The sequence below is a fragment of the Cardiocondyla obscurior genome, linkage group LG22 (assembly GCF_019399895.1).
Source record: "Cardiocondyla obscurior isolate alpha-2009 linkage group LG22, Cobs3.1, whole genome shotgun sequence".
Lineage (NCBI taxonomy): Eukaryota > Metazoa > Arthropoda > Insecta > Hymenoptera > Formicidae > Cardiocondyla > Cardiocondyla obscurior.
The window spans coordinates 3005272-3029365 of record NC_091885.1 but is presented as its reverse complement, the minus strand read 5'-3'; the positions used below and the strand labels follow the sequence as shown (position 1 = coordinate 3029365).

At 44.4% G+C, this 24094-nt stretch overlaps 1 protein-coding gene across 4 annotated transcripts in view; it reads left to right on the top strand.

The window, feature by feature from the left end:
* LOC139111104 (unconventional myosin-XVIIIa) overlaps window positions 1-24094 on the top strand; it is a 44216-nt gene that overhangs the window by 12535 nt on the left and 7587 nt on the right. For 2 of the 4 annotated variants that reach the window (XM_070671212.1, XM_070671211.1), the window contains exons 6-16: window positions 6397-6585; window positions 6723-6899; window positions 7145-7345; window positions 7465-7617; window positions 7709-8289; window positions 8516-8698; window positions 8837-9099; window positions 9194-9356; window positions 9468-9642; window positions 10144-10302; window positions 10410-10625. In XM_070671212.1, coding sequence (XP_070527313.1) covers window positions 6397-6585; window positions 6723-6899; window positions 7145-7345; window positions 7465-7617; window positions 7709-8289; window positions 8516-8698; window positions 8837-9099; window positions 9194-9356; window positions 9468-9642; window positions 10144-10302; window positions 10410-10625 — 2460 coding nt within the window. Of the gene's footprint in view, window positions 1-624; window positions 4774-6396; window positions 6586-6722; window positions 6900-7144; window positions 7346-7464; window positions 7618-7708; window positions 8290-8515; window positions 8699-8836; window positions 9100-9193; window positions 9357-9467; window positions 9643-10143; window positions 10303-10409; window positions 10626-17353; window positions 21140-21428; window positions 23406-24094 lie in introns of those variants that run through there. The other 2 variants (XM_070671213.1, XM_070671214.1) reach the window with 2 other exon arrangements.

Here is a 24094-nt window from a genome sequence, read left to right as displayed (position 1 = left end):
TTTAAATTTTATTTTAAAAAATTTCCTCGTCGCGGATCTGGCTCTCTTTGCACGCTTGAATAAAACAATACACATTTCGATCGACAAAGGGTTCTTTTTTTTTTTTTTTTTTTTTTTTTTCTTTGGACTTCCTACACGAATTTTTAAATTTTTGCGATTTTTTTTCTTCCCCCTTTTTCTTTTCTTTTCCATCGAAATAAATACCTTTCTTAAATCCGCCATTTACAACTTCATTGGCCGCAACCACGCCTACATCAATCGCTACAACGCACAAGGTCGTCGGTTTAGCAATTCGCGCAGCGTGAGCGACTAAAGGACTCGTTTTCCATTTCACTTCTTTTTTCTCCTACTCTCGAGAAACCTGGTGCGGCCTCAAACGACCTTCCCCCGTGGATTCTATCGGTATTTTCGATAGTCTCTTATCGAGACTTGCGCCACATTTATTCGTGTAATTTTTAACTAAAGATCACGAACGAGGCTGCTTATTGCCGCGTTCACCTTTGCAAAGCTTCACATAAAAATGACGACAGGTTCGTTTAATTTCTAAATTAATTATTATTTCTTTTTTTCTTTCTTTCTATTTTTTTTTTCTTTTTTTTTTTAAACGCCAAGTACGATGGGACAGTGACCGCGCCGTCACGTTGGAAGGTAACGGTTATCGAAGTCCAATTATTCGTTAAACGCGGAGCGTCAAGTCAGGTTTTGCCTTGTTTGTCGCATACGTTATGCACTCGCGCGGTCGCACCGAGGGATCACCGGCTGTTTCGACCTACACTTTAATTCCAGTTGTTCCACCTATCTCCGGCGTCGTTCCGCTCTCCGGTAAGCGCGGCGCAAAAAGGCACACAGCGCGAGTCGTTGCACGGAACAATGTAACCATGAAGCCTGGTCGCGCACATCGCGCACCGTGAGAAACGTTTGGATCAGAAGCTACTACTGCCAGGAAATTTCTAAGCTATGCAGAAGCCTCGCGCTAACGACCCTCAAACGGCGAATAGAAACCCTCGACCGCGATAGAAAATAAAAAAAAATAAAATAAGATAAAACGCAATTTCAATATTAATGATTGATAAATGAAGATGATAATTGTGACGCGTGACATTCATACCAGACATGCGTACGTCATCGTTCCGCGTGCTGCTAATCTCAGCTTCTTCGGTTACATTTATCTAGGAACGGTTTATCTAAGCTAGCGAACTGCTTCGCTGTAGTTTTCCCCCCTCTAATTTTTTTTTTGTTTTATTAATTTTTATTTTTCATTGTTATCGGCGTATCGTTTAACAAAATTGCGCCGAGTCGGCACGAGCAATGATCTCGAAACTCGTCGAGTCTGCTCTTCCTTTTAAGAGATCTTAGCCTTAGGGGTGAGCGCTGCGTATGTAAATTCTTTTTTTTTTTTTACCTGCTTCTAACTCGCCGATCCGCCGCGTCCCACGCGAACAAAATGTAACGGAGAAATTGTCGTGTGGCAATACACCCACGTTACGATCGATTCACGACGTTCCTCGTCTCGGTGTTGAATACACGGCGCGTTGTCGAACAATGACAACGGTGCGTCATCGATCTGGCATAATTTTAAATCTAGAATAGAGCGTTTAGAGAACTAATTGCCTTTTTTTCCTTAGAGCCAGTCGAGCGCGACACGTCCTCGAATGGCATTATTTTACTCTACAAACGATCTATTAATACGAGAGAATTTAAGAAGCCGGAAGATCAGAGGAATTGTCTTATCAATTATCCAAACAATTAATACGCCGTCAACGCTTTGTTCAGCTAAATAGAATATTTCTGACAGCGCGAAAGTGAATCACCGCGTGACGAAAAATGATACGGCTGCAGCTTCTCGCGAGCAACACGGGCCACGACCGTGATATTCGAACCGCAAAAAGCTCAACATCGCCCGTTATATCACGCCTTCCTGTACAAACGCAAGTTTGTGGGCAATGCCCGCCCGCCCGTCGGGTAATTCGACTTTCGGCTCGGCGCAATCTCGCGGGTTACGAGTTTCTTAAAATAGCAGCTCCGTGTACCCTCGAACCTTCTCTCGAGTGCGCTTCTCTGATCTCGGTAGCACGTGCTGGTGGCGCGAGGAAGCGACGGTTCGTCGAGCGCGCCGCACGTGACCAATCCGCAAACGTTTTCCTCGGGCTTGAAAGATTTTCTTATCGTCGCCGCCGTAATCACGCGGAAAGTAAAAAAAGCGTCGCGAGGACGATGATTTTATCAGATAGCTGCGGGACGTTGGAGACTTGAATTGATAAATCCTTCCGAGGGCTATTTGAGCGGAACGTGACGTTGAATGACGGAAAAAATAAAGCGCAAAACGCAGAGCGGGAAACGATGGGAAGGTAAACTTGTTGCACAATTTCGCGCGAAGAGGCGAGATCGGACCGAGAGTCACTTAAATAATACATTTCCCGTGCCTGCCAGAACTCCCTTCTGGGGAAAGCTATATATAAACACTTCTATACCGCTCCCGGCATTTTCTCCGCCTCTCACTCGAAGCTTTCGAAAGCGCGCGAGGAGCTTTCGGCTGTGAACGCCGGCTACATATATTTGAAAGCGAACGATCGAGTCGAGGATTTCTCAGAAGCGATTCTTGGTTGCGTGTTACGCTTCCGTAGGCCTCGGAGAGGAAGTTTGCTATTTAATTTCAGGCAATAAATGCATCTATATCATTAACTTCAGACTAGATTTATATCTTCACGAGATATAGATCGAACAGATATTAAAGAATTAAAAATATTTTATGCTAATCAGCGAGTTATGCGTTTAATTTAATTCTTTTTTTTTTTAATAATAATTGAAACGTTTTACGCATCGCTACATTGAGAGAAAAAAAAAAAAAAAAAAAATACTGGATTCTGGATTGCCGAGTCATCTCGGCCGGATCTTCGAATTCGCGTTAATCGCATCTCGATCCGCATTCGCCGCGGAATCGGATCAACCTACTAGCCGACTCTGTTTGTCATCCGTGCAAATCGTGGAGGAAGGACGTTGAAGTAACCGAAGCCGAGTATACGGTTGGCCGATAGGCCGAACAGAGAGGGAACGTTCGAGCGACGGAAGCGAGAGACGAGGACGGAGAAACGTGGAGAACGAGCGGGAGAACTACGTTTCGTGATGGAGAGAAAGAACTCCCGGGCGGCTCTCGTGGGCACACGCCTCTCTCGTTCTCCACGGTTCTCCTCAACGAGAGGACCTGTCTCTGTCTCGGAGCACAAGCGTTGCTTCAGTCGACACTCGGGAGACCCCCGTGATGCTCCTTGCGATCGAGTCCTACCCTTGTGACCGTCGCCGTCGTCTCGAGTCATGATAAGACCTCCCGGAGAAAGCCGCGTCTCAATTATCGCGGACGCGAGCCGTTTCCCGAAACGCTTCGAAGCCGAAAAAAAAAATATGCCGGGGAACTGATCCTCGCGACGACGTCTCTCGCGTTTAAGAATTAATACGTTTCAACCGAGTCTCGATGGCGACAATCGGCGATACTGTTCGAGGATCGCTTACGAAGATGTGTGAATCGCGAGTGGAGATCGAGTGACCGGTGCTTCCGATTGCCGTAAACTTGAGCGGAATATGGAAAGCTATTAAGAAAATAACGAGTTACTTACGACAAGCGGATATAACGATCGAGACAGGATATACGTAACGTGCGGCCAGGTATCATGATTGTCAAACGAAACTCACGCTAGAGGTCTGACGTTATCGTGCTAAATGATGAAGAAACTTTTCGGCTTTCAATGGCTAATGAAGAATTACGTGTAAATTATCGAGCAAATATAAAGGCCCGCAGACGTGAGAAGTGCCCCGTCGAGATTAGTGATAATTGCGTTGCGAAAGCGACGGCGTGAGATTACGTAGATTCTGTAAAAGAAGACCAGAGAGAAGATGCCGCGCAGCAGGGACGAGATCGACAACATGTCGCTTGACGCGCATCATCTTCTTCACAGATCTTGCAGAGGCAAGGCTCACGCCAGTGGGATAGCCAAGCAAAATAATCGGCAAGGTCCACCCTCGCAAAAAATTTCGAAATCATCGGCGCAGGACTTCACGAAGCAGCACGATTTGCCGGGCAATGGCGTTGCCCTCGACAGGAAGCACAGCAGAAATAGCACGAGCTCGTGGGAGTGCAGCGACAGCGACAGCATGCACTCGTCCGAGATGGGGCAGAACAGCTGTCCGGAAAATCGGCTGATTAACACGAGTCGCGGCCTCGAACGAACGTCGAGCGTCAGATCCAATGGCAAAGAGAAGATCAAAGGGAGCAATCTTTGCTCGCCGTCACCGCGAGCCGCTAAAACCTTCAGAAAGGAGTGCTGGGCGGATACTTTGCGCGTAGGATGCGTGAACGATCGAATTAAAAGGATGGAGAAGGGTTGGGATGACAGCAACGTTATTAGAAAGCCAAAGGAGCGCAAGTGGCATAGGATTACAGCGGAAATAGAGCAAAGGGCACCGAGCGCAAACAATGGGCTCCGAGTATTCGACTTCAAGAACACCTGGGGGAATAATTCCAAGAAAATATCGAAACGGAATCGCTTAGGGCAGAGATGCGCGAAACCGATTCAGGACATTATCGAGTGGGAGAAGTTGTTTGAATTGGCCCTCGCCAGGAAGATACGACGGAAAATACGAAAGAACAGTAAAGTGGAGTCGAATATAATGACAAATGTAAAGAGTGGACAGGAGAATAATCGCGCCAAGGATGAAGAAGAGTGCATGAAGCATCTCGAGGTCCTTCTGGAAAATAGAGTGACACCGCAAACGGACGAGGTATGTTTCGCGAAAGAAATAAAAATCTTAACCAGACTTTGATAATTAAAAAAAAATAAAAAAAAAATAAAAAAAATAAAAATAAAAAAATAAAAATTAAAAAATAAAAATAAAAAAATATAAAAATTTTTTTTTAATTAATAATAATAAAAGTAAAAATATAAAAAATGGTTAATTTTTCTACTACCGATTTGTGCGAGGAGTCACATTATTTTCCACCAAACTGTTAATTTCGACTAAACGAATTGACATGTTCTGTGTAATTTTATGATTAGAGCGTAAAGTCTCATCTTTAACGTAATACGCGCCTACGAAGAATCCAGAAAATTTCTGGCAAATTGTCATGAGCGTGAGAGCGCGCGAGGAGCGTTTAAAGGGCAAGCTCGTAATATTCAAACAATTCCCTCGTTTAAGCCTTTGAAGAACCGGTGTTTGCCGCGTACTTGTAAAACAATGGCACGTTGTGCGCTACCAATGAGCCCCGAGACCCGATACATAGTAATGTATGTACCAGGAAACTTACTGTCTGTCTTCCATACCTGGTAGAGCCATACGAGTCACCATTCTGCTCGATGCGGAAATCGATATATGCGTGAACTCGCAGCTGCACCGGCAACGGTGATTCACGGGGTCTGAGGAGAGCCGCGGGATATGTTTAACTTTCATTCGTGTAAATGTAACGATATACGCTAACGAGCCGTCGATATAATTATATAAATCCAATTAATGTCACGGGATTATAAATAATAACGGAATACGCGTTCGGTAAAAATTGCCCGATATCGGCGATAAAGTTGTTTGTATCTTATCGCGGGCGTCTCTTTGGTGTACTATATGTAGTAACGATTTAACGAAGCTTATTTCCTCTATGCCTTTGAGATAATAGTTATTCTCGAAGAGGGATAGAAGGACACGTGAAATGAGGGAAGATAGAAATAGAAAGGATCGAGCGAATGCCATTTGGATGTTAATGAGCAGTCGCGGTTAATGGTACGCATGCCCGTTCATCTGTAGTCGTAATACGGCGCGCAGCCACGCAATAAGACGTTTCATAACGATTCACCGCGACTGATCGCCGCCGGTAGCGAGATCGTCGAGGACGTCGCCGATTCAACTTAATCGTGTAGGTGTGAGCTGTCCTCGCTAGGCCGTTCTTAGTAAACCGCCAGCGGGGAAACTTCGATAAAGCTTAAGACTACACGGTCGATCATTCCGCGTCGTAGAAAAAGAAAGAAAAGAAAAAAAAAAAAAAGGGCGAAGAGCTCGCGTGACTGCAAAAGCGACGACGTTCGAAGAACGTGGACAATTCAATTAGCACGTGTGTGTGTGTGTGTGTGTGTAACTTAATCTTTATCTGAATAAAATACTCTCGAGAATTCACGAGCTGTATATTTGACAGCTCTCAATTACACTTGAGAACATTTATTTGTTAAATCATGTTAAAAAAAAATGTTAAGAAAAAATTTTTTTTGAATTTTTTATACCGTTCGAAAACGAGCTCTTTATGTTTGAATATTTTAGAATCACTATCAATTCTAAGAAATGTCACCCTTTTTTTTTTTAAGCATTATGAATAATTCGTGTATAATGATGTGCTTGTTTCTAATAAATAATATTTTACAGGCGCGATCGGAAGAGCATTTGGCGCAAGAGCAAGCGTGGCTTACTTCCGAGAGGGTTTGGTTATTACATCGCGGAGGTTTTACCCCGGCCACGAGATGCGGTTCAGCCGATCCCGACACGGGAAAACTGAGAATCCGACTGGCCACCTCCGGAGAGGAACTCCTCGTAGACGAGGAAGACGTAGAGAAGGTATTATAATTACTTCCTGCAATTAAGCTCTTTAACTACCCGCTTGAGCACGTTTATCGAGCAAATCAAACTACTAAACGATTCGATCTTTGTATCCAATACGTCATTATAATTTATCGTTGTTTGCATCTGTTTAGGCCAATCCACCTCAGTTCGATAAAGCCGAGGAACTCTCTCAGCTGCGATTTCTGAATGAATCATCCGTTCTCCACACGCTGCGGCAACGTTACGCCAGTAACTTGATACACACGTACGCCGGAGACAGTATGATCGTTATCAATCCGGTCGCGCCATTGGCAATTTATTCCGAAAAGGCAAGGCCGCTTTCACTTAAAATTTACTTAAATTTACATCGCGGTTTCCCTCCCCCTCCCCCTCCCCCCTTCCTCCCGCCGATGTGACAAATCGGCTTAAACTTTTATATGAAGCTGTAATATTATTTCGTAGGCTTGTATTTTAACAAGGAATTCAACCAGCGTCTCATCGATCTCCGTTTCAATAAATATCTGCGTTATGCTTTCGCGTTTAAGATTCTTATCTAAAATTAAAATTCTTTTAGGTCGCGCACATGTTCCGAGGTTGCAAAAGCGAGGACATGCCGCCGCATATTTATGCCGTAGCGCAGTCGGCGTACAGAGGAATGCTGGCGACACGCAGGGACCACTCTCTGGTTTTCCTCGGGCGTAGCGGAGCGGGGAAGACCACGAACTTCAAACACGCCCTTCATTATCTTGTACTAGCCGCCGGTACAGTTAACAAGGCGAGTGCGCTTTTACTTCGGTTTGCTGGCAAATGCGATAACTAAATACACGCTTCGCGCGCGTCATTAGATTCGGATGTTAGTTAATTATATTAATTTCTTTGGGTAATTTTTTGCAGATATTGACGATCGAGAAGCTGAATGCTCTGTTCACTGTTCTCGAGGCTTTCGGAAATAGTAGAACGCATATGAACTCGAACGCGACGCGCTTCACGCAGCTATTCAGCCTCGACTTCGATCAGTCCGGTCAAATCGCGTCGGCCTCTCTACAAGTAAGAATACATTTCTGCGACATGTTTTTTTCTGTTACGTTTCCGAATAAATGTAATTTTACTTTATTTAATTTTTATTTTTTTTTATAAGGTACTACTTCTGGAGAAGTCAAGGATAGGCCGAAGAGCGAATGGTGATCCGACGTTTCACGCAGTTTATCGTTTACTGGCAGGCGCGGAGGGCGCGTTGAGGAAAGAGTTGCATCTTACAAATCTAGTCGCCGAAAACAATCCCTTCGTCACTCCCTTGCAAAAGCATGAGGACAAACAACGGGCTATGGTCGAGTTTAATCGTATCGTCGCCGCTCTCAGGATACTCGGCATCTCCGAGGCTGACGAGAAAGTCATTTGGCTGGTGCTCGCTGGCATTTATCATTTGAGCTGTGCCGGCGCCGTGAAAGCCGGCACGAGTTCGCAGAGCAGGTGGCAGTTCGGAAGGGTCGAATGCGCGGAAAAGGCCGCCAATCTACTCGGCACGACGGTGGAAGAATTGAGTCGAATAGTGTTCTCCACGAACGGAGGGGGTGCCGGTACACCGAGCACCCCGAGACCGGGTCTAAGGACACCCAGCCCGACAGATGGCAAAGACGTAACGGGGCTCGACGCGCTGGAGGGACTTCTAGTTGGACTCTATTCGGAGGTTTTCCACTGCGTCGCGGCTCTCATTAACAGGTAAATAAATCGCCAAATTTTGCTCGTTAAATATATTTTTTTGAAATAATTTAAAAAAGCAAACTGCAATGATTTTTGAGAAATATATCTTTTTAACAATTTAAGTCTTATCGATCACGTCAGTCGTAAGAATTAATTTTTATAAAATTATTGAACTGCCGGTATTATTATTCCTAGTCGATATCTTGTTCGTAATACTATCGTCAATTTTTTTTTCCTTTTTTAGATCTATATCATCCGCTGTGCATACAGTTTCATCTCTACTGCTATGTGATTCGCCAGGCTTTCAAAATCCTGCCTCGTGCGGCCGACAAACCGGCGCTACTTTCGAGGATCTTTGTCATAATTATTTGCAAGAACGTTTGCAATTATTGTTTCATCATACTACGTTGGTGGCCCCGAAAGATAGGTACGAAATGCAAATCAAATTTCCTTTCTTTTAATCATTTCTAAAAAGACCGGAAGTAGTCGATATTATTCACATCTATATATTTATATAACCGTATAAACGTCGAATCCATTTAATTCGTAAAAAAAATTCTATCAGATACGTTCAGGAAGGCATCGACGTAGATTACGAGGACGATTACGACGAGGAAGGCATTGGATCGCCCCAAGGTCTGGTTTCTCTTCTGGATCGCGGAAGCTCGCAGAGCGCGACGATGTTGCGAACTAGTCAAAGCGATCTTAGCGGCGGCAGGCAAATGGAACGGAAGGGATTACTGTGGCTGCTGGACGAGGAAACCGTATGTCCTGGAGGCAGCGACGAAACCTTCCTAGATCGATTATTTTCTCACTACGGAGATCGAGGTAAATTTTTTTTTTCCCGATATCGATCTTATATTGATTACAAATTTTTTGTAAAAGAAAAAAAAAATGTATACGAGATGTATTTTCGTTACAGATCACCAAATGCTTCTACGAAAAGCGCCGGGCAACAATCAATTCGTTTTACAACATCTACTAGGAACGAATCCTGTACTTTACACCGCGACTGGTTGGCTTAAAGCCACGCGCGAAAATCCTGTCGCCAAGAGTGCCATTACGATACTTCAGGAAAGCACGAGGTAACGTTTGTACCTTCTTTCATTTAAATTTTTTAATAATAATTTAAAAAAAAATGTATGTAAATTATTATTATACTTTATATTATATTTAAATGTTTTTTAAATTTCTAGAGAACATGTCAGCATGTTGTTTGTAAGTGCTCGGGGTGCTGGAGTTTCCGGTTCTTTATGCAGTTCTATGCCGGGGCTCGAAGGCTCGCAATCGTTGAGGCGAGCCTCGAGCATACGAAGGACGTTTACGGCCGTAAAACGAAAGAATGTTTGTCTGCAAGTTAAATTCACTGTAGTGAGTATTAAATCGTCTTTTTCGCGACGAGTTGAATAGCGCTTTAAATTCTCGCCACCTTGTTGGCGATATATTATATATATCGAAAGTTCCCGCGTCGCTCTTAAAATGATTTCCACCGCCGATAATTAATCCGTTCCTTTACCACCATTTGCGATTGGCCGATGCGGATGTCAAAGATCAAACAATTATCGCGTGTTCCATAAAGCATTATTATCGCAAGGCCGCACGGGTGTCGTGCAAAGCTAGCTTAAAGCGAATTGACCTTCGCCCCGAGCAAAACGCGAGAGATACTCGTTGAAAATGCTCGGTGAAATCTACATTACGACGTTCGGATATTACCTCGCGCTGTTTCTGATTTTTCTTCTCTTCTCATTTTATCGAGTAGGGACAGTGCAACGATTCTTTATTTATCTCGCTTTGTTCATACGTATTCTCTTACACGATACATAAAAAAAAAATAAAATAAAATAAAATAATACGAGCAATAATTGTTTCCAGGATGGCCTCGTTGAAACATTGCGGAGAACTCGCGTCAAGTTTGTGCACTGCCTTCTGCCTCAACACAACGCCGGTTGTACGGACAATAAGAGCCTCCTAGCCGTGAAATCAAATCAGAACGAGGACGGCGTCATTAATGTGCCTCTTTTGCGATCTCAGGTAAAGTTAAATTAAAGTTAAATTAATTTTGTATTAATTATATAATTTTCTTTTTTCTTTTTCTTTAAGCTCTAACGTCGAGTTTATGTTCTAATATACTTGTACAGATTCGCGGGAGCCAAATAATCGACGCTGTCCGCTTACACAAGGTTGGATTCCCGAAGCATATGGCTTTAGGTGAATTCAGACGTCGATTCGGATTACTGTCAAGCGACGTGAATACACGACCCGGCAGTCCCGTAACCGACGAACGTCGCGCCGTGGAGGACATGCTGCTGACCGTCGACGTCGATCCCGCGTCTTACCGAGTCGGCCAGAGCCAGGTGAGTTCGGAAGAATTTCGTCGAGAGAATACGCGTTAACTTCCGCCGCAACCGTAGAAAGTAGACGCTTGTTCAAAAACCGCGGAAGCTATCGTTAATTTAATGAAATCTACATCGTGGTATCGAACGGCGGTAAGAAAGTTCGCCCGGGAAACCTTCCGGGGAAAAAAAAAGTGCGGTGCATAAAATGCGAGGCAAGTTATTCAATACGAAAAAGAACGATGGCACGGAATTACGGAATGAGGTCGCGCGGAGACTAATAAATAATTTATCAAACTCTTATGTCAGCTGATGAAGAGGAGTGGTACGTCAGCGAGCTATGCATATGGCACTGGAGGGTTGTTAGAAAGGCACGGAGTGATCGCGCCGCGCGATCTCATCGTATTATTATTCACGAAATCGTGACATCTCGCACGCCGCGTGCGTACGGCTCTTTTTCCGAGGTCGCGGGAGTGTACCCGCTTTCTAATAGCTTTACGACCCGAGAAGCTTATAAACATTTTTCTTTTTTTTTTCTTTTTCTTTTTACAACGCGCCAAGCGCAAATGGTCGTAGATTTTTCTTGACCGGTGAAGAAGCGACGTGTCGTTTTACGACGCGACACGCGCAGAAGAGCGCTTTCGTCTCGCAGCTCGAGACGTGTCAACGCACTTTCGCTGGCCGGCCAGCAAGTCGCTGATGGAATTCAGAAGGGAAAATGACGGCCGTCTACAGGCGTTGTGCAAATCATCCCGGCCCCGACACTTCCGCGGGACAATAATCGTTCTCGTCACGAAGACGATCGAGCGTCGCCACTCGCGGGAGCTACATCGGCATCCGTTCTCTGCGGAATGACTAAACGTTCAGGATCTGGAGTTCGTTCGGGACAGATTTGCGCTGGGAATATCATTCTTTTAAAATAATTTCGATTTAGAAAGCGCAAAATTAATGACCCGAGTTTGAATAAAAACTAATAATTATATTTTATGCTTATCATATCATTGGGAAAGTAGATGATAATTAGAAAATTATGTCGCAAAACCGTTTATATCCACGCGCGCGCGGAAAGTGAAGAGCCCGAACCCGCGACGCGTTTACGAGCGACGTCTGATTTAATCGCAATATAATGTTCTTAACGAGCAATTAGTTCTCTAGAAAGTAGAGAACGAGATCCAGATCCGTCTCGTAATGCACGGCCCGTTTCCGCGCGTCTGCGAACGCGCGCCTTATCAGAGGGACATCGAGCACCTACGCGCGATAAGCCGAGCCAATTAACGGTTGGATGCCGCCGCCTCGCAGCCGCGTTTTCTTCTCAGGGGCCGCAAGAAAAGCACGAGGAAGTTACGTCTGGCTTGTTCGCAATTAACCGCAGGGTGGGTAGAAATAAGGAATCTGACCCCCGCGAGCCAAGGGCTCCCGCGAAATACGCCGAGGTGGAGCGATGAAGAACGCGGTTCGTGCGATGCAACATTTCCGCTTCCCGACAAAGGGAAAATAGTGTCGTGTGAAATACGGCAGCGTCATCCGCCTCGACGTGAAATATACATGCTTCAACATTTAACTCTATTATAAATTGATAGTCTCGTCGTTTATCGAAAAAATATTCAAATTAATTGAATTAATTTCGAAAAACTGCAAATGGCTCTAAAGTAACAAATCTAAACGCGACGTAATTAACGTTAAAAAAAAAATGATGAAAAATTACAATTTACTTACAACTTTTCAAAAATTAAAATTAAATTAAAAAAAAAAAAATTAATTTTGTACGAATATATTAGTGAAATCGAATTCGTTTAAGAAACACGTCTTGAGATAATACGTGAATATATTATCGCAAACTCTGCCGCTGACGTCAGATTCAATTTCCTACTCCTCCGCATTAGAACACCGATCGTGGGTGGCGGGATAAATTCCGCGATCTCGATCTGGCTCCTTGCCGGGATTGTCGTGCGAACCTGACCTAGACGCGCAAGCTTGTTAGATAACTAATCGCGTTTCTCCATCGGTGTACATCACAATTAGTACTCTACCGCCACTAAGATCCCTTAGCACTACTAAGTGTGAATTAACTGTCGGTTAAAATGCGCCGTAGAGTAGCGTGAGACTTGTATACATTATTACGGCATTCTTATATACGGCACACTATTTTCTTTTTTTTTTCTTTTTTCTCTCTCTCGTTCCATCTGCCGCCTTTTCGGAAATAGCTTCGTTTCGTTCTCATTTAAATTAACTAAGCCTGTTTTCATTTGTAATCTAACACGTGTTCTATTTATGCGTTTCAATCGACTGATCCGTTTGTAATTCAATTACTTTTTGCTAATTTATATCACGTAGTAATGCGATCGTTATGGCGTGTACGCGCATAAGGATCATTAATTGTACGGTACTTGCTCGGAAGAATCGATATTCTAATGAAGTTGAGGCACGCTCGCGCCGTTTCCACTTGGCGCCTCGCGGAATTACTTGGCATGCCGATCGCTCGGGACGCGAGACGCGTAGTAATCGTAGGCACGCCGGCGTTCGCCAACGGTTGCACTTCCGCCGTGGAAACTTCGGCGCCGAAATATTTTGGTAACCGTGACGTACATTTAAATGAACGATTGACATGAATAACGCCGTGCCCGAAAATACTTTGACGACTGTCATAAACCCATAACTCGATTATTTCTCCAGAAAGCTCGACGAAAACACGCCTAGAAGTATAATTTTGTTTTAACTTGAAAAAAGCGTCGGAACACGTAGGGATGAGTTATTAAAAAAAAATTTTTAAAAAAAGGAAGAATTAAGGACGCGTTTAGAGACGGAAAACATAGTTCATCGTGATTGCAAGGCTGTCATGACCGACGGCGGGAAATTACAGCCTCGGCGAGAAGGAAAATAAGATATATTACGAACTAGATATACCGGGAAAGGATCGCGACTTGATGCAACAACGCTGCGTCGAGCATATTAATTCGCGGACTCGCCAGTCGAGACCACCGGGTCTTCGTCTTCGCGAAAAGGGACCGGCTGCTACGCGATGCGGTAGAGAGAGACTATCGAGACGGAAGCGAAACGATCGTTTCCTCCGGCGAGATGTGTAACTCCCGGGAAAGACGTGGAAAAACCTTGTTCTCCCGGTCGTTCTGGTTTCATTATTTTTTTTTTCTCTCTCTCTCTTCTCGCGTGGCGATAATGCCGCGAGCCGGCCAGACGATTGCGCCGGAGCTACGACGGGAAATGAAGGCGACGGTCGCGAGGAAAAGACGGTAGACACCCTCTAGAATGACGGAAGATTCATTTGACGGTCGCGCAATTTACACCTGACGATTATAACGTTCCAGGAAACGGCACCTCCGCGCGAACGTCGTTATGAAACGTATAAAGTAAACACGTGTAATTTAATCCCCGCGTCGTATTATTTTAGATACTAACAACTTCCGCGCGAACTTTCCGAGAGGCGGGATTTTGTTTTCATCAATTAGGCCGCTCCTTTCCAAGAAGCTCTCGTAAGGTCCTCCGATTACGCGCGAGTCTCGCGCAGGTGCATTCAGGTGGGAAGAAATGAAAGCCCGAGCGAGAAGTAAGGAGGCTGATATTCGCGATGCAAAACGGCAAACGGATTGGCGGACATGGCGAAACCAGTAAGGACCAGTACAGCAATTTGTATGTGGGCCACGAGAAAGTTACAGACGCGCTTTTTTTCCCCTCTTTCGGGAGTACTCGCCGTCGAACAATCATACAATAAATTTTACTGTCGTTTCCTTTTTTATAAAATGTAAAGCGCGCGCATTTAAAGAATTTAAAAAAAAAACACAACGAAAGTAACAACCGGGATTTCTGTGCGGTCCTAAGGCCGATAGAATTCTGGAAACGCGCTTTTCCCGCCTGCTTAGAATTTATATAATAATCGCGACGTGAGCGTCGTAAAAGTGAGGAGGCCGCGCGTGTTGCAACTCGCTGAGCATCGGATATTATAGAATTTATAGATCAACAAGTAGACGCGGCGACTCGCCCGGCGCCGATGTGCAACTCGGCATGACGTCGATAGTTCGCAGCTGTTTCGATTAAGCTTCTGCGGAATCAGGAAGTGCCGGTAAATGCGCCGTACGCATCCAGACGAAATGACGCGATGACTTTCCATTTGGTTTACAAAACGTAGGCCGAGACGGGAGAAATAGTGGCGCGCGCAAGAGCTTTATTATGAAAGATGAAGATGACTTCGGCGAGCATCGCCGATATTTAATTCGCATCTCTTTCGGCATGCGGCGTGACCGTGAATTTTGCATCACGCGGAGATATCTAATGTACCTTCAAATAAGCTTTCAAGCGGACTTATTTGTAATCATTAACGTCCGAGCATTGAACGCGTCCTTTGAAAAACGATTGCACTTCGGAGCTACCCGTTTCTTTAAAGCAGGCAGATTTCGTAGCAGGGACTAAGGTGAAGCGAGGCATCGGGCAAGGCCAAGGTAAAGGTAAAAGGTATAGGAGGAGTACGGGGAAACGCGAGGCTGGAAGAGAAACGATGCGCGGCGAGCCGCGCAAAAGTCAACGAACCCAAATCGGCGTGTGCGCGATAATGCACGTAATCCACGGACGGATTTCCTTCGTAAATTTCGACAGGCGCGGTCGACGCTACGTTTTTAGTCGCGAGGATATTTCAATGGGATAAAAATATGTACGATCCGTTCTCGGAATAGTGCACGGACGATAAATAGTTGATTTCCTTTAAACGGGCGCGTAATCTGAAAATTAATACACGATCTTTGGTATCGCCTCGCGTTTACAATGTACATCCCGGGTTGAATTTTATTGAATCGGGGATCTATATTTCTCGTAAGCCTGAGAATAATGGTCGTTTTTATGTAACATGTGCACGGATATATGTCATAGGGAGCCTCCGTCTCTCCCTGGGCTACTGCCGCGTGCAGTTTATCACAGACAGAGGTAAATGACCGCTGCATTACTTATGCGCGCATCGAGTTGTCCGCGAATAAACGAAGTTAACGGTTGATCGTCTCGTACGAGATGCACGCGAGACTCAGTTTTAGGTTTCACTCGGTGCCCGCTTCTGCGCGACGCCCGTCACGCTGTGTGCTCGACATTTTTAAAACGATATCGCGAGTCATTGTTATGGCACATTCCCCTATTAAACAGCATTCACACGCCAATAATGATATAATATAAAACGCACGGAACAAAGAAAACGAGGGGGGAAAAAAAAAGACTTCCAACACAATACTGTCTGCGACACGACGATTTGAACTCTCTCGCGGTAATAACTTTTAAATTTATTCGACATATTACGCGGTGAAAACGTGTCACGCGCGAGGATCTCGTTCCGAAATAAATTTCATTTCCCAAGTGAGTTTTTTTTTTTTTTTGTAACAACAGACGTTTATTAACAAAATAGGAGCAAAAGATTCCCGGTCCCCCGCGGAATCGGAAAGTCGGCGAGTCTCGGTGTAAACAAATTCGAGACGCCGACGTGTACGGAAAAAGAAATCTCGGCCGACATTGTTCTCTCGAAGGAAGTGGTACATTCGGATCGCGTGCCAAGTGCATTTGCCAGTATAGTCGCTTAAATCCATGCGCGTAATTTGCATAAAGCCTGCTTCTCGACGAGGTGAATCGCCGCGCCGCAAGCTACGGGCATTGCAAAGTGAAAGCCGCAAAGCTCCGCCAGCGAGAAGCTGGGTCTCGCGTATCACATAAAGCTAGAGAAATGCACAAACGAGCAGACAACTTCGTTTACGATTCTTTCCCGTAAAAATCCTGCACGAACCTAACAGGCGAAGAAGTACTGTTACCCCATTGCTGACCTAACAAATATTATCTTAATTAACCTTTCGCAAAATTTCTCAGCGCGAGAGAAGTTGAATTCCATCTCGCGAGCTTTCCCTTTTTCATTCCTCTTATATTTCGCTCGATGTAAATCCTTCCTCCCGATTCAGATCGCCGATAAACGTGACACCTTCGCAACTCGTTATCAGTTGGTCTCAGATAATAATGCAAAATCTATGTATAAATTAATACAGCACGTTTATGGCCTAATTATTAGGTCAGTGGGTTTTGAAAATTAAATTAGATACCGAACTTAATATAACTTTCCGATGGTTTTTATCGAAAATAATTTTTTTTACCTAATAGAGACGAATGTACTTCTCTACTTTCTACGAGATAACTATCGGCTAAGAAAATCACATCACATGATGAAATCGGACGTGCGAGCATAATACACGAAACGAGTTATTTTTTACTTTCTTCTTTACTCTCTATGCTTCGGGCGAAATTGCTCGCGGTGCAATTTACAAGCCGTCCTTACTTCACGCCTGCGAACGAGCGTAAGGACCAGGGCGTTACCGTCGCGAAATAAACCCTGATCGAGAAATCCGTCGAAGAACAAGAAGAACCGAGTAACTATCGCGATCGGAAATTTATTATCAAGCGCAAATCAATGTCCCATCAAACAAACGCATAGAAACGTCCGATAGCTCAGGAAGTTCGCGATTTCGTAACGCGGCCAGAGCTCTTTTCTCTTCTTATGTGGCTCCCTTCTCTCGTCGTCTCGTCTCTCCTTTCTCCCGTTCGTCAGTAGGCCAGCGAACATTCTCGCCGGCCGCTTTCCAACGCGTGTCGATCTGCTTCGAATTTCTTCGCCATCCCCGCGAAGATCTATCGATCCGACGGACGAAAGGACGGCGGGGATGGAGGGATTTTTTTTTTCCACGTCTCCGAGGCGAACGGCCCCGCGTCCCCGTTTCCGCGATACGCTCGAAAACAAAAAAATTCGCGGGGTCGGCCGCGAGCCAGGCGCGCGCGAGTCAGCGAAAAGGCGGCTTTCTGAATTTCTCGGCACGAGCCTCGTAAATTCTCACTTATGCACCGCGCGCGACCTGCGCCTTGCTCTCTTCAGCGAATTATTATTTCACCTGAATCTCTATTCGCGAAAGCTAGCGCGGACGTTTTCGTCGCGCGATTTCGTCGAGGAGGCGGACCGAGTCGGCAAAAAGCGGCCGAGCAAAATGGGAATCGGCGAGTGCCTTATTCGGGTAGATAAGAAAAGAGGAGAGAGGAGGCCCGCCGATCCAGACCGGTCCAGGGGGCCATTAGGCACCGCTCCGGTGCTTCATTCAAGGTTCACCTGTCACGAAACACGAAATCTCCAATCCCTTTCCCTTGCACTTTCGAATCCGTGAAATTTTCTCCGATACCCGGTGTCTCTCATGCATATTCAAACGCGTCGCGCGCTTACGCGATGATTGTAATAACAATACGGCGGACTCCCAAGTCGAAAGTCGAAACGTCGCGGCGTAATCGGTGGGCGCTAGAGGTGGGAGTGATTATTATTCATTATTTGCGTAATCGATTTTGATGAATCGAGTCACTCTCCTTCCGACACGGATAATAATAATCCCGAGATTTATGTACGAACCCGCGATGCGAACGGTGTCGTTGCCGAGCGACGGGGGATAAGAAACGCGTTCGAATGCGCAAGATTTATGCATGTGTTAGCGACACATCACCTGCATGGTGGGGACGAAGTGGAGGGACGTGCACCTGATGCGGAATGAGCTTTCCGACGATGCGACGACTGTACGACCACTTCTGCACCTCCTCAGTTCGTGGTTGATCTCGGCCGAGATCGAGACGTCAGTCGACGGCCATCCTTTGGCCTTGACATTACACAGCGAGCCCGAACGAAAGGGTCGCTCTCGTTCGCTCGAAAATCGCGATCCAGAATTGTTCGCGGAGTTCGCGGCGTACGCGTTTCCGAGTGCGAGTACATACACGATCCCGCTCAAACGTTTCTCGACAGTGTAAAAATGTAGCCTGAGATAAATAAGTACTTAAAAAAAAAATAAAAAGCGACGAGTTGCGCGATTCGCGATTTTAAATCATTAAAAAAAAATTTTGTTAATAAGCTACAAATATTCGTAAATTTTTTTTTCAACTATTGAGTACCGGACTCGTACCGCCGAGTCGTTGAACTTTCGGCGTCGGAAATAATAAGGAAATAAAGTTACCGAATCCACTCAAAATTAATTGCAACTTTTATACCCTTTATTCTTTTAATCACTTCTCAGGAAAACGGTACTTTAGAAGGACTCTTCTTTATATCTGAATACAAAACGGCTCATTATAATCCCGGTAAAAATTCACGAGGCGCGACGCTGCGGAGGACGTTCGTTTCGCGAACTTTGTAAGCAAAGTCTGCGGCCGAAGGGGAGAAGAGAAAGAGAAAGAGAGGAAAAAGAGAGAAAGTCGTCGATTTCTTAATTAACCCGCGAGAGAAAGAGAGAGAGAGAAAGTCTATAGCCACCGGTACTTGTTAGCTTCGATAACGGTAAACGTCATCGGCTTGGAAGTAAAGCACCGAATCGCTTGAGTGCTTTCTCATTGCCGAACGGCGGACGGACGCCGGTATTACGATCCTGTACGATCATTACAAGAAAGTAGTCGAATTGACCCGCGCGGAGATCGATGATCTTCACTTTGCGGTTTTGGCCTTTCCTTTAATCAAACGTAACTGCTTTAAGTGAACGTTTCGACCTGCCAGTATTTTTCACGGCTTGATAACATTTACTCGATCTTCCAAACTTTAATTGACCTCCGCAATATAGTTCGTTAATTGTTTAAAATTTTATTTATTAATTACTTTTTCTCCCTCAAGAAATTTCTCATTAAACTGTTTTCGAGCATGAGAAATATTATAAAAATTAGAAATAATAAATAAAAAATTTAAAAAAAACTTCTCTAAGCATCGGATAAATTATTGTCTTCTTTCTGTGTTAATGTAATACTGAATTAATGCCGGCTTATCATTCTCACATCTGGTCAACGGCTACAATTGAATCGTTGCTTTTATTCGTCTGCATCGCTAATCAGTGAACCCCGTTCTGAATGGGCTTTTTATCTGCATACAAAGCGGGCGTGTTTCGATTTGAAAGATGAAAGAGAGACACGAGGCCACGGTCGGCGTAATTTATTTTGCATATAATACGGTTCTCTAACCGAAGTAACAGATCTGAAAGAATTCTCAGTATGTCATTTCCATATTTACTGATTAGCTTACTTGTGTAACGGTTACTTTATCCCGACACGAAGAATATCGTCTGGCACGAAATTAATGAACAACGCCTTACGACCGCGAAGAGAGCTGCTTTTGAAATTTTAGCGCGCGAGATGTTCAAAGACACTCGTTCAACAGATGTTTCGTCTCAAAACGAACAGGCCGGCGCGTCACAATGCAATTAATGCGGCGAGAATTGCCAAACGTACTTTACACAATATCCCTGTTGCGCGTATAATTAACCAGGTTACAGCATATTTAACGCGCGGACGTTTCTACATTTATTTCTGCATTATTTTAATCTGATCTATTTGCCGCGCCATGAGGCGCCGTAATCCGCTAGTTTTATCAGATAAAGAAAATTAAGTTCGAAACGGAGCGCCTAAGAAACTTCAAGCCGCAAATCAAAACAATCCTTTGATTAAACAACGTAATTATCTCGCAACGGAAAAAACAAAGCAGTAAAGTACAAGCTTCCACGGGACATTACTAAAAATCTAGTTTCAGTGAAACTTCGCTATTTAATATATGTATGTCTCGTTATCTTTTATCTTCAGAAGTGCGTAATGCACTTTGAAACCTGTCCTCCACTTCTGTAATCTCGATACCGTTTATTTTGGAAATCTCTATACAACGAAACGTTAAGAGAATCCTCCGTTGCTCTCGCGTCTTCCGGTCCATCTCGCGCGCCGTGGAATTTATCGAAACGAAAGAGAAACAAGAAAAAAGAAAAGAAAAAAAAAAAAAAAAAAACGCGGTGCATCCCTTCAATGAAAATGATAAGCTGGTAAACTCGGACATTAACCGGCTGTATCTTCCTGCCAGTTGAGAGTTGCAGGCCGATGCGAGCAACCGGCTTCAAGATTATCTGCTCCTTTTCCTCTTGCAATCTCTTGAGATCCTCTTCCCTTTATTTCCCTCACTCCTTTATCCCTACCTACTACATCGTCTGGCGTTCTCTCTTTCGCTTCCTCACTTCTGCTCTCGCAGACGGGTGCGTGTACACTTTTACGCGGCTCTTTTACGGCATTTAGTCGCGGCTCGTTCTGCGCGCGGCAGAGGAGAGAAAAAGTCCTCCGACGACCATTCATCCCGCAACGTCAGCAAGTGCGAGAATTATCGCGGTCTCGTTGATATTAGTGATCAAGTGGCGCGATCTCGAATCGTCGACAAGTGCGAAGAAACTATCTGGCATTGACGACAAGCCAGAAGCTTCCGAATATTCCGCTCCCCCTTTCGCGTGTGATTAAATATACCATTTGTTACAGAGGCCTTAGACTGTCTTATAATTAAATTCAATGTCTCGACGAACCTATGAGTATCGAGCCGCGCAATGTTCGTACAAGTACGAATGTAACAGAATAATGAGCTGCCTCGTATCGTGCGAAAAGACTGCAAAGAACACGGTTTAAAACGGTGACATAATATAATAAAGGTGAAAATAATAAACAGCGTTGCTCGTTTGTAATACAGGCGAAAGGTGATTTTTCTTTTTACGAACGGACTGTTAAGTAGTTTTTTAAATAATTAAAAATTTATAAACCTGTTTTTCGTCATATTAAAATTTAATTTTTTTTAACTTTTGTTTTTTTTACTTATTATCTTGTACAATATTTAATTAAATCAAAGAAAATATGACCGAGTTGAAAGTGATGGACACACAAAAAAAAATCGATTCGAAATTAATGAATGGATATATTGAAGTATTTTGTCCCCGCGACCAGTAACGATTTGGTCACTCTCTTTTATCGACATTTTTTTAAACTTAGGTCTTCATCATGCTCGATAACGTATCTAAATGCACGGTCGGCGGCAGTGGCTCGCCTTTAGTTAAAGCCAAAAGTAGCCCGAACGTATCACGAGCGTCACATCCGTCAGTAAAAAAGCCGAGCTCATCGAATCGAACGACGAATTCCACAATTGTTCCAATTAAATCATCTGGAAGATCGCCGATAACCTCGAGAATATCCATCAAAATGAGCAACGATACGATTGCCTCGCCGCGTCATTGTTCTAATAATTCGGATTCCACGAAGCCCCGACTAACTTCGCCTTCGAAGCCCGCAAAACGGTATCCGAACGACGCCCGACCGGATGTGACAAAAACTGTCTCGTCTCCTGCACGCAGTAAGGACAAGAGGAAGGTTTGCAAGTCGGTCAGCTCGTCTCCCTCGTGCACGATATTAGAAGACAGAGCGTTACTGAAAAAGGGCCTCACTTATACGCCCGACAAGATGCCGGCGAAGCCTGAAGCGTTGCTACGAAAAGGTACCCTGGATCGTTCGGTCAGCTTGAATTCCGTCACCGCGGACAATCAAACGAATTCCGCGGCTTCCCCGCGCTGGACTCCGATGCCGTTGGAAAGAAAATCGGCGGACAAGGGGAAAAGGGAGCTGCCGCGAAAAAATCTAGCCATGAGCAGGTCCACTAGCCTTTGGAACGTTCAGTCGCCGAAAATGGATTATAATCAATGCAGGAAGTCTTACGGTGCGCCCGCGAGATTAAACTCGGTCTTCAGGCCGAGCAAGATACCGCTTCCGGCGGCACGATCCACCGGTCTCGGACGATCTCTCGCCGATCTATCGCAAGTAGATCGCGTCGAAGAGCCAGCTGGCCAGATGGTTAGCTTCGAGCTTGATCTCGATGCCGCGTCGAACGAGCGTATCTACGAAAATTGCCGAGAGACTCTCGATCGCACTTTGAAACTGAGCACCTCGAGGATCTCGACGTCGACGAGTAATCTGGAGGAGAGAGCCGCGCGATTAATGGCACAGCTCGAAGACGACTTGAAACCTAAGGAAACGATCGTATCTATCGACGTCGTGGATGTCGCTCCTCCTCGTAGAACGGAAGTTGTCTACGAGATACGAGAGACTCTACGCGACAGCGAGGCTATCATTACAGAAGGATACGATAAGATAAACGAAGAAAGCTCGAGAATAGACGATGAATCGAAAAGGCAAGAGCCGACGGTGGATAATTTTAAAGATGATAATACAAAATCGGAAGATTTGAAAAAGGAATGCGTTACAAAAGATACGTCTGTTCGAATCAAAAGCTACGAGATGTCGCAGGAATTCACCGAGAAGCCGAGGAAAAGCAAAGAGACGTCGATTCAGGAATTGCGACGTAATTGGGAGAAACAAAGCAAAGGCAATCAAAATTTTGATATAAAAACGATCTACGGTACGAATTCCGGGAAAACTGTCGGCCTGTCGAAGGTGGTTAGAAACGAGGTCGACGACGCGCAAGAGACGAAGAGGATCGGTAAGAGGGCTAACGACATCGAGCATCTAGTGAATTTCTTCAATTGCAAGAACGCTGAAGCCTCCAAGGAGTCGCCGCGGGAAGCACTAATCAAGCCAAAATCCGCGGACGTTCCCGTCATCGAAAAATCTACCGCGAAGAAGAACGTGCTGAAGAGCACAAACGAATATTGCGGGTACACATCGGACGGAAACAGTTCGGAAGACAGCGGCCACATAAGCAACGAGAACGAGGTGGAATGGAAGGAATCTATCGAGAATCAAAGCCAGAAGGACGCCAACAATTTCAAGGAACAATATTTCGACAGAATTGATCGAGATAGCGACGTAAAGCTTTTCGAATCTACGATCGTTCGCAGACTGGCCGAGCCAGAAAAGAAGAACTCCGCCGTTAACCGAGGAAATAATTTGACATCCTGCGAGGATAACAGCATTAACTGCTGTCAAATAGATGACAAGTGCTCCGAAAATGGACGACAGGTCCGTCTTAAACGATTACACCGCAGTCGTTAATTTTAAATATTAATAGCGCTCGCTTAAGTAGAAGATTGATTAGATAATTAGGACGCGTTAAGTGTTGCGCGTGTCGAGTCATCGTTCATCATTTGTATTGAAAAAAGAATCGGTTTTGAATTAACAATATAATAATAATAACGCTAAGACATTTGACGTAAGATATCATTAAAATTAAATAATCCTTTTAAAATAATTATTTTTATTTTAATTTAATTTCAGACTTAAAAAAAAAATATATATATATATATATATTATACGTCATCTCTATATTTCTGAATAATTATTAGTCTCTCGAAATATTACCGCCAGTTATTTAATTACGTTCAACAATACGTGACGTATATATAAAACTGAAAGTGACTTTGTCAACGTAACTTTTATTATAACCACTATATTAGTTGCATGATATCTTATGTAAAAGTCATATCCTCTCTAATGCAATTGCGATATCACGGTTTACGATGAATCTTTACGCTCCAGAAGTTATATGTGTTCATTCTGTATTACCATACGGGATGAAAGCAGCTGAAAACTGTGCCATGCATATTTTAATATTTACCACCACGTGAACTTCAGCTTACGCGGTTTTTCCCATCCGTATATATACGAGCAAGCGAAACGTGCATTTAATTAAATGCGGAATTAACGGCGGA